At 31.5% G+C, this 11,887-nt stretch overlaps 1 protein-coding gene across 1 annotated transcript; it reads right to left on the bottom strand.

Annotated features, from left to right (window-relative positions):
• Positions 1-1,423: 1,423 nt before the first annotated feature.
• Positions 1,424-3,256, bottom strand: LOC113859627 (putative pentatricopeptide repeat-containing protein At5g40405). Its single transcript, XM_027492350.1, has one exon. The coding sequence runs from the start codon at positions 3,254-3,256 to the stop codon at positions 1,424-1,426; it is 1,833 nt and encodes a 610-aa protein (XP_027348151.1).
• Between the last annotated feature and the right edge of the window lie 8,631 nt (positions 3,257-11,887).

The raw sequence follows: 11,887 nt of genomic DNA, 5'->3' as shown, positions 1-11,887 counted from the left end.
TCTAATTGTTGTTGTGCATCCATTGGAAACAAGAATAGGCCAGCTTGTCTAAGTAGAAAGAAGCAACAATAATACATTCTTCAACTGGAGTTTTACGTAAGTTAAAATTTGTGAGATCTTGAAGATTTAGTCTAGATCAATGCCATCAAAATGAAAGCAACAAACAATTGTGTACAGTATATTGTATTTTAAAGAAAAGTCACTTTATAGAACAAATAATAGGAAAGAGAACTTTATATTTTTTATTAATAAATGTAAATATATCTTTTTAAATAATCAAGTTTGTTGGAAACACAATTGTATTTCTTGTGACGGATTTAATTCAAGTGACGAATTAGAGAAAATATTGGCTCTATTAAAACTTTTTGAACTCTCTTCTTAACTGTTCCTATAATTCAATTAATAAATATATCCTTTCAAATAATCAAATTTTTTTGAGAGACATACTTGTATTTCTTGTGACGGATTCAATCCAAGTGACGGATTAGAGAAAATGTTGGATCTATTAAAACTTAACGAACTCTCTTCTAAACCATTCCTATAATTCAATTAATAAATATATCCTTTCAAATAATCAAGTTTTTTTTTTTGTGACACGCTTGTATATTTCTATTGAAAGATTCAATCCAAGTGACAAAAAAATAATCAAGTTTTTTTTTGTGACACACTTGTATATTTCTTGTGAAAGATTCAATCCAAGTGACAAAAAAGTGTTAATTTTATTAAAACTTGAAAGACTCTTTAAAATATTTTTTTTCAAGTAACAAATTCTCAACGATATGCTTAACTAAAACTAGACTTAGAGTATATTTGTCATATGTAATTATGAGTTAGATAAGTTAACTAATTTTTAAATTGTCTGTAAAATAACATTGGACAGCATAAATAATTACTTAATCATAACTTCAAATTTCTAAACTACAATTAATTTTCAAATAATTATCATTTAATATATTTTAGTTATTTATCATCTTAAAATTATGATAATAGTTTTTAATGTTATTGTTATTTTAAATTTTTTTATCAAATGAAATAATATAAATAGATTCATATTATAATTTTAATGATTTTACTTGTAAAAAATGTTATTTTAATTTATCAAATTAGTATATCTATGATCTGGCGATGTTAGTAAAGCCATTCAACACATGTATGGAATGACAAGAACTATGAATATTGTGAACAATTAATTTATTAGTTACGGCATCAAAATAAAATATTCCAACCAACAACAACAGTGTTTCTACTGGAAATGCTGAAACTCCTTAAATATTTAGATTAAACCCTTCTCTCCACTTTATCAGCTAGAATGATACTGTAGAAACCCAAAATAAAGGGTAGAAAAAGAAGCTGTACATTTTTTTACAAATACTGGAAGAAGTAAGATGATTTAAAAACAAAATCATAGTTAACTTTGATTCATTTACCAATAACCTTTACAAGAGCATTCACCGTCTTTAAAATGATGAAACCTGTTTCTGTCTCTAACAAAAATTTCTGTGTTAAAAATTTTGGATATCATTTTTGCTACATTATGGCAATCCCAACAAATCCTCAGGTTCATAGCAACCCTAATGGGAACCCCTTTCAAACTAATTAATCCAAAGGCAATAGCTACCTTTTCACTATGTTTACCCAAAGCATCCTCTTTCTCCTCTTCTTCTATATCAAAAAGCACATGATTAGTGTTAGCCACATACCCTGCTAATCTAAGACACCTAGAGATTTCTTCTAGCTTTAATTCAATCTCATCATATCTTGAATGAGACTTGTCCCCAACAAAAAACTCGTGAACTTCACCATTAACTTCTATGACACTACAACCAGGGAGCTTCTTCACACCTTTAGCTTTCATGGTCTCCCTCAAACTACTAACTTTTTCCCAATTCTTATAATCAGCATATATATTTGATAAAAGGACATAAGCACCATCATTCTTGTCTTCTAGTTCCACTATTTTTTTCAGTGCAAGCTCACCCATTTCTCTATTTTTATACATCCTACAAGCATGAAGCAAGGCGCTCCATGCACCAACATGAGGTTTCATAGGCATGCTATTGATGAAGTCTAAAGCTTCCTCAAGACACCCTGCTCTACCATATATATCAACCATTAAGCCATAGTGCTCAAGTTGTGGATCAATCCCATAAAGATTCCTCATTGAGTTGAAATGCTTTCTACCCTCCTCCACCATTCCAACCACACTGCACCCTTTCAAGACAGACAGAAAGGTGACTTTATTTGGCTGAACTCCAACTTGTTTCATAGAGGAAAAAAGATTTAGACTCTCCTCACCAAGACCATTCATGGCCAATCCACCAATGGCACTACTCCAAGTGTAAACATTCTTTTCCTTCATTCCCCAAAATACTTCCATGGCCTTATCAATGCTCCCACATTTTGCATACATGTCAATGAGTGCAGTTCCTAGTGTGACTGTCATCCCAAGCTTGTACCTCTCCACATATGAATGAACCCACTTTCCCTGATCCAATGCTCCCAAGTGGGTACAAGCAGACAATGCTGAAACCATGGAGACCTCATTAAGCTTGACACCCTCCATTTGCATCAAGTGGAACATATTTAAAGCTTCCCTTGACCTTCCACATTGTGCATACCCTGCAATCATTGCATTCCATGCAATAGGATCTCTTTGAGGCATTTCATCAAACATCTTCCTTGCAAGCTCAAAATCACCACATTTAGCACAAGCATGCAACATGGCCGTTTGAGAAACCAAGTCTGGCTCAGCAATCCCTTCAAACACTCCATGGCACGAATTAAGACAACCCATTTCAGCATACATGAAAATCAACCCGGTTTGCACGTGTGGGTCATGCTCAAACCCGTGCTTTACGAGTGCACCATGAACAGACAAACCAGTCACGTGCACCTGAAGCTGAGCACACGTGCGAACCAAGAAGTTGAAGGTGTAGTTATCAGGGTGGAGACAGTGGGAATGGAGAATCTTGGTGTAAAAATAGAAGCTTTTGTGGGGAGAGGGGCTCTTGGAGTAGGCTCTGATCATGGAGTTGAGGGTAAAGATGGTGGGGTGGTCACATTGGTTAAGGACATGGTTGGCATAGTCAAGATTGGAAGGGTTGTGAATGGCTATGGTGGCAACGAATTGGCCATGGATGGGAGGGTGGTTGAGGATGCCTTCAACAACCAACTTGGCGTGTATTTGCTTCAGTTCTTTCAATTTGGTGCATGATTTTACGAGTGAAATGGTGGAGTGCTTTGCAATGCTTTTCATATGTTATTTGGCTATATGATGGTGCAGAGGTGCTGACACTGGGAAACAGAAAAAATATTTGGTGCTCTCCTGGTTTTGGATTAATCAGAAATGGTCAAATAATCGGTTTCAAGACCTATTAATTCCATTTTTAAAATGATGTGTTTTCCTTTATTCATTAGTTAATCATATTTTATCCCAAACATATTGCTAATACAATTGGAATCTGTCTTTCCTTTTATTCCTGTCATAATTAATTAATAACTATAGGATTATTTGTCATATATTATTATTATTATTATTATTATTGTTGTTGTGTAAAGTTGCTAGAGTATTGTATTCTTATAATAACTCAATGAGCGATGTTTTAGAGTTTGGACACTATAAATCTATAATGGCTTTGTTAAATATAGAATACAAATAATGTTAAGAATTGTAATTTTGAACTATGTTCTAATTCAACCTTTCAGAATGTCTTCAGGAAGCCAAATGGCACAAAAAAAAGTCATATGGGGACAATTATATTTCTTTTTGGGGCTATTACTACAAGGTATGTTCTGCTAATCTTCCATTTCATTACATTGTTGTTGCTGTTGTCAGGCAAAATTCTCCTGTATTCTTTGCGGATCTTCTTATTCATAGTAATTTAGTATAGGTTTGGTATCTATGTAATAACATATGAATAATTCAGTCCTTCTTTTGTGTGCTGATAAAGTAGCATTAGTTTATATATATTAGATCTTAAGAGGAATAATCAAATTTAAAACACTGAAGTTATGTAAATTTCTTTAAAAAATATGATTTTAAGTGCTTTTATTATTATTATTATTATTATTATTATTATTATTATTTAATTTTAACAATTCATGTATAGTTGTATGACTTAACTTTTTTTTCTTCTTACTCTTCTATAAAAATAACTTTTTTTTTATTTGGGTCGATTATTGAATTGATGAACGTATTAATTTACGGTTCAACTAAGGTTGAACTGATAATAATTAAATATATTTTTATATAATATATTAAATTAAAAATTAATATAATAAAGTAATATTTTAAATTTATGTTAATTAATTTTTTACCATATTTAATACCAAACATATTTTTTTTACTATATATATATATATATATATATAAATATTTCGTTATATTAAGTTAATTTTTTTATTATATTCAAATAAAATAATATAATAGATATTAGAATATATATAGTGATTAAAGGCTTTACTTTCAAAACAAGAGATGTGGGGTGCATGATTGAGTCTCAGGAGAAGCTAAGTTTCATTTTATTTTTAGCTTTATCAAAATCGATTAAGGGATGAATCAATTTGGTTCTTACTGCTTTCTTAGTTTTGAGTCAGTTTAACAATTTAGAGATTAGTTCTTGAGTTATTGGTTATACAGGCTTGACCTAACCAGTCATTCTCCATTATTATAGTATAGTGACTTTCTTTTTCTTGAGGGGAGTCTTCTCCTTTGTGAAGGTTTTTCTTCTCTTCTTTTTTGAATTTTTTTCTCTTTTATGAGAGTTTCTACTCTTATTTGGTGGCTTTTTTTGGAGTTTAGTTTGTTGGATTTTTCAGTTTTAAGAATGCTAAATTAATAGATATAAACATGCATGTATGATTTTCTTTTTGTATATATATTGTGCATAATTGTAATACTCTATCTATTTAGTACTATTGATTGCAAGTGCCATTAGACATTTTATGTATGAACTTTTTTAGGAAGTTGTTACTTTTGTTTACCTTATTAGACTTTTATGTTTTGGTTATTTCTAATGCAGTAGGTTTGATATTATGATGATTATTGTACATGTTATTTTCTTTATGTTATTGATATTTTCGCAATATAGTGTGATAATTAAGCAAATTTTTGACTTTTAGTTACTTAAGTCATTAGCAGAATTTGAAAAACAAATGTTGTTTTTACTGGTTTTGAATCTGGTCCATTTGTTCTACATAATGATATGTTTTGATGATAGAGTATTGGTGATAGATGATCTGGTTTATTTATAGAAATAGTAATTGGTGTTTTTGTTAATGCCTAATAATACTATCTCTTACTTCTATCGAATTTTAACGAATTGGAGGAGATTTTTGTAAAGTGAGGACCATAGAGTTGTATGCTTGAAGCTATGAAATTGCTTACAAATCTTCATGGTAGAAAACAATCATGATTATTAGTTTAAACTCTAGATATACAGGTTCATTTATCAAGGACTATTCCTTATAGAATTTAGTAGTTATCATGTTTTATAAGGTTTGGAGTTGCTTGTTCCAATTACAATAATAGTTATTTAACTTAATCATTTTTAGATGGAATTTAAATTTTTGCTTGTCAATTTTATTTTTTTTAGTTTTTATTCATTAATTTTAGCTAACAATCTATTAAGGTTAGAAAGAATGGTTACTTTGTTAAATCTTTAGGCTTTATCTTTTAGTCTTTCTATCTTTACTTTTGTTACTAATTTTATAGTTATATTTTTATATTTGTATTTCATTTCATTTTATATATATTTTTTCTATACAATGAGGCTAAAAGCCCAAAGAACAAAACAGACTAGGAAAAAGTCTTACCAAACTAGCTGCCACTAACATCTAAACAAAGAAAAAAGAATAACACATGGGAACCAACATCAAAACAAGAGAATGGTAAAGAGTTCTCAAGGCCTAACTTAGCTAATCTATCAGCACAAGAATTAGCTTATCTGAAAATGTGGACAAATATGATAAATTTGATGGATTTAATCAAATTCCTAATGTTATTAATTGAGTGAATTAGAAGATGATTAGGATGTTGAACATTCAAAACAAGAGAAAGGGCCTCTTTGAAATCACACTCCACCCATATAGTATGAATATCTTTCACGGAAACTAATTGAAGACTAAAAAACAAGCCTAAAAATTTAGAAACAAGGGGGAAATACCCCTTAAGATTGCTATAAAAATTAGAGATGAACTTGCCATTGCTATCTCGAATAATCCCACCATAGGAAGCTTCTTTAGAGGATAAGGAAGCAGCATCATTAATGTTCAACTAATTTGATCCTTAGTAATCTTAAGGAGGGACTTGAGCTTATTCGTGCAATAATTAAACCAGAAATCAAAACCACCCAGAATTTTATATATGATTTGATGTGGGAGGGAAGAGGCAGATTGAAAAATAAAAGTATTTCTATCTTTCCATAAATGTCAACTGATTGTACCAAATAAACTAGACCAATCAATAAATTTACTAATCCTATTGTTAGATAAGTTAAAAAACAACCAGTCTGTAACACCCAAACTGTAAAATTGAGCCTATTGGTTAGGAAAAATAAAATGCTTTTAGACTTGCCTAGTATAAAACAGTCTCTGAGTACATGCATAATGGTTTCAGGAGCTTCACTACATGTAGGACAAAGGAAGGAATCAGTCATATTCCTAGAATACTTTTTCTCATTGGTAAGCAGCTTACCATGAGCCAATATCCAGAGTAAAAAGGCTATTTTTGGAAGCCCTTGCCACTTCCAAATAGATTGAAAAATATACTGATTATAGTTATGACTATGGTTAGAATTAAAACACAATTTGATTTTAATTTCCAGAGGCTTCAGAGGCTATTTTATCCTTAATTAGAGGGACTAGTCTCTCTATACATAAAACAAAGAGATAGAGGGATCAAGGATCCTCTTGACGAATACCCCTAGAGGGGTTGAAAGGCTGGGACAACACATTATTGATATTTAAGTACAAAGAATGAGAGGAAATACAATGCTGAATCAGATGCACAATATCAGAACTTAGACTAGCAAGATTTAAGGAATCAATTATAAAGCTCCATCTAAATTTATCATAAGCTTTCTCCAAATCAAGTTTGATAATCATATATGCATTCCTACCTTCAAGAGAATGAAAAGAATGTACTAATTCTTGTAAAATCAAGGAGTTATCTATACCCTACCAGCCATGAATAAAACTAGTTTGATTAGGGAAAATTAAAGCAAGGAGAAAGTCTTTAAGTCCGTTAGCAGTTATTTTAGTTATAATTTTATAGCTAACATTACACAAAGATATAGGCCTAAAGTTTTTAATATACTAAGGGCTCTCAAATTTTGGAATAAGGGTAATACAAGTTTCATTGACCTCGCAATTTTAGATGGCTTATGGAACATATCCAAAACAAAATTATAGATAAATGGACCTAGAAAATTCCATTGAAATTTAAAAAATAGAGCATGGAGATCATCAGAACTAGGAAGTTTAAAATTACTTATACTAAACAGAGAGGTCATCACTTCTTCTAAGGTAATAGGGGAGGATAATCTATCATTAGCTTCTTGATCAAGATGAGGGAAGTAAATACTACTGTGGAGGGCATAATCAGCAGGAAGAGAGTCATAATATATATTCTAAAATAACTAAGTACAATAAGTCTAATTTTAGTAGGATCATATTCTCATCTATCCTAGTCTTTTTTTTAAAAGCTTCAATTCTATTTTTATGTCTTCTAGAAATAGCAGCTCTATGAAAAAATTGTGTTTTTATCCTCCAAAGATAAGCAGTTGGTTCTATAATGATGATACCATAATGATTCTTCCTATTCTAGTATTATTTGGTAATCCTTCTAGAGGGAGGGAATTTATTAAATTGGTTAGGAAAGAGTTATTAACAATACCTAATTTGCAATAGATTTTATTAATTCTATTAATTAAACGCTTTTTCTTAGGAAAAATATGACTAAAGGTGTCCTGATTCCAATAAAAAAAACATTAAGCTTGAATCTAGACACATTATGAGACCAAGATTTTGAAGGAATCCAAGAGTTTCTAACTTGATTTATAAAGTACTCATGAGAAAGTCAAGCAGCTAAGAATTTAAAAATTTTACTATAATGTATATCATTATCCTTGCTCCTAATCTACAACCAAAGATCAACATGGTGAGACTTAAATCAACTTAGATCATCCTACTAATATTTCCATGCCAACCACAAATAATCCCCATTTTACTATGATGTATATCATTATCCTTGCTTCTAATCTACAACTAAAGACCAACATGGTCAGACTTAAATCAACTTAGATCATCTTACTAATATTTCCATGCCAACCACAAATAATCCCCATATTGACATTAGAAGGAGAAGGCCCCTTAGGTATCTAAGGACTTCCCCTAAGTTTGTTAAAATTACTATTCATTTCTTCCTCTTGTTAGCTAGTTGATATTTATACCAAAGCTCTAAGTCTTTGATAGTTTTTTTTTCTTGTTTTCAAGCTGGAGACTCTAAACATTTACTCCCTACCTTGTAAGGGATATTAAAAGAAAAGGACACATATCATGTAGAGGACAACTAGCAATCCTTTGCAGATCCTAAAGATTTATTAAATCTTTTTTTGTTCATTCTTTTTGTACAACTATATTGTCCTTTATTGGTCAAATTATAACAAATTTTGTTAGCCTAATATCCCTTCTCATGTATATAATAAGAATTGTAGTACTCCTCTAACACAAAAAGAAATATATAAAAAAAAAAAACTCTATATTCATTCGTATCTCTTACTCCTTTATTTGCTTTATTTCCTAATATTTCTAAAAAAAATAGAAAATTATAAGTTTTTCTTAACTTATGAAAGAAATTTAATTCATCACTTATACTGATTATTTTTTTCTTATAAAGATTTTTGACTTAATTATATTTTTTGTCCCTATAAATATTGAATATTTGCGATAAGTTCTTTGTTCGGAGGGCAAGTGTACCCATCGAGAAGTAATAACGAGTTCTTAAATTAAGTTCCTGAAATATCGTCCCATAAGGATTGATTTTTAATTACTAAGAATTTCCTAATTCAATTGTTTAAGCTTCAAAGATACGAGATTAATTAAAAACAAGAATTTATGAAATCAATTATAAAACTAAAAGCAAGAATACACTTCACGTCTTGGTTACACTTATCAGAGAGGAACCCAGGGTATATGAGTTTTCTCATTCAATCATTTATGTTATTTTTCTGTTTAACTCTAAATCTGATTTCCTTGTGATTACTAATCATTCATACAAATATTATTAATACCCAATAGTCATGTAATATTAATATTTTTTTTCTCTAAATTAATATCCCCAATGGTCATGCAAGACATCAATTTAAGAAAGCTTATGGAACCTATGAACTTGTTAATTTAATAACGATTAGAAGAGAAAGATTGGTTTGGTCCACCTAATCCTTTGTCTCGTTTTACCCTATAGATCTATTAATTAATTGAGGTACGGTTGCCTGACAATATAATTAATTAGGATTAAGAAAGAAGTGCAATAGGATAAAATCTAATCACATAACGGAAATCAAATTAAGATTCAAACATCAAAATCTCATAAATTCATAAACAATAGTTCTCATAGCCCTATCTATGAACTTAATTACTCATGCTAAAGAAAAGAACTAAAACATTCATGAATAAAGCCATAAAGAAAAGAAAAAGAAAAACTAGAGTGTGATGAGTTCTCAGTCTTCAAGTACGGTCGCTTGAAGCTCCAAGTCTCGCCAAGCATGTACCAAGAATTCCGTGCAAGAGAGACGAGATGAAAGATGTATTCTAGAGCAAAAGCCAAGATGTAAAAACGGTTCCCTGATGGTGCCTCAGGTCTTCCCTTAAATAGGACTTGAAAACCCTAAAAACTCTTCATAATTAGGCTTTCCGCAGATGAGCACGGCCGTGTAAGGCCTTAAGCACGACCGTGTATGGGCTCGAAGCACTCCCGTGCTTTATTGAATGGGTCTAGGCGTGCTGACTGCTGCAAAGCTCTAATCTTCTATCAATTTGGGCCCAAAATGCACCCAAAATATACTTGCGGCCTCTTTATATCAAACTGCATAATTAACAACTAAATTAGTGTAAAACCCAATTCAAATAAATGTCAAATATAAATAAATGGGTTATAAAAGAGGGCCTAATTATAGACTTAACATTCTTATAAATTTTTTTGTTAGAATTTAGTCTTTGAAATGTTAAGAAGTTAAGATTTAGTCCTTATAATATTAAAAAGTAAAGATTTAATTCCTACCGTCAACTCCTCTTTGTTAAGTGCTGAGCTGACAAACAAAAAACTAGTTCAACACTGCCATGTGGCATATCATGTCAACTATTTTATAATATTTTATTATTTAAAATAAATATTTGCAAGAAAATCCTTAAACATATTTTACATATTTGCAAGAAAAACCTTCTTCTTCCTCCTCTAACCCTTTCCCTCTCAGTCGTTGTAGTAGCCCCACCTCCAACCCTCAACTCCACTCCCAACCTCCATATTCCTCACTCCAACTCCTACTTTAACCCCCAACCTCCACTCTCACCCTTTTCCCCCAACCCCATCCCTCTTGCTACCTAATTCTAACCCCTCTCTATATCCTAATCACAACTCTAACTTTTGTATCCCTCGCATTTCCCTCTTCATTATCCACACCAACTCCAACCTTCACACTCCTCTCGCTACGTAACCTTAATCCCTTCCTACATTTTAATCCCAACTCTAACTCCTACACCCCTCTTATCTCCTTCTCCACTACCCACCCCAACTCTAATCTCCACACCTCTCTCCATATCCTAATCCTAACCCCTAACTTTAACTCCAACTCCCACACTCCTCCTGCTACCCAACCCCTCCTCATATCCTAATCCCAATCTTAGAGAAAAAAATATACATCTTTTTCGTATGCAAAATTTTAAAAAATTCTAACTTTACTCTTTTCTTCTTGAGTATGTAATCTTGGATGTGGGTAAGATCTTAAACTTGTACACATGCAAAGGTTCTGCTAAATTCAACACAATCTCAATGAACATAAAAAGTGCAATATATTGATAATAAATATTATGCGAGAGTGAAAATTAGAGTTGGTGTTGTGTGGTGGAAGTGTGATAACAAGGTGGGGTGCAATTTAGGAGAGGGAGAGGAATTGTGGTTTACAATAAGAGGTGGAGAGGAGAAGGGATTGCGATTTAAGGGAAATAGTGGTAGGAATAGAAATGTAGGGATGAGGAAAGGAAGAGGGTGGGGGTGGGAATGGAGGTGTGGTGTGAGGGAGGGAAAGAGAAGGGGGTAGGGCAACGGAAAGAGGAAGGAGAAGAAGATGGATTTATTTGCAATTTAAGTAAAATGTGTTTAAGGACTTATTTATAAATATTTTTAATTAATAAAAAATAAAAAAATTAAATAACGTGACAAGCCACATGACGTCATTTAGTAGTGTTGAGCTGACTTTCTATCTATCAGTTCCGCATTTAACAAAGGAGAGTTGACGGAAAAGATTAAATTTTAAGTTAACTAAATTCTAACAAAAAAATTATAAGAACTTATTTGTCTAATATTTATAGAAATAAAAAATATAATTGAACAATTTTTTTTTTAATAATTTAATAAAATAGGGTTTGGTTTGAGGTTTGCACCAAGAGAATATTGCCGAGGCTGTTGTGAGAGTGAAAATTTCCTTGGGGAAGGGCCTGAAATAAGAGCTGGGGTCAAGTTCAGGGGCTATCTTCTATATATATTGATTGCGATCATTTTAGCTAATTTCTCGTTTGTCGTTATTTTTTTCTTTGATGACCCAATGTTTTGATTTGTGGCATTAGTGTTGAGTATTGTTGTATTGAAGGTTCTATTATTGTGCTGTTACAA

The sequence above is a fragment of the Abrus precatorius genome, unplaced genomic scaffold (genome assembly GCF_003935025.1).
Source record: "Abrus precatorius isolate BTA unplaced genomic scaffold, Abrus_2018 Scaffold2, whole genome shotgun sequence".
Classification (NCBI taxonomy): domain Eukaryota; kingdom Viridiplantae; phylum Streptophyta; class Magnoliopsida; order Fabales; family Fabaceae; genus Abrus; species Abrus precatorius.
The sequence above is the reverse complement of the archived record's forward strand: the minus strand, read 5'-3'. Positions and strand labels throughout refer to the sequence as shown.

What these genes read in the sequence shown, in the direction of transcription:
- LOC113859627 (XM_027492350.1), bottom strand. Translation starts at nt 3,256, where the DNA reads ATGAAAAGCATTGCAAAGCACTCCACCATTTCACTCGTAAAATCATGC.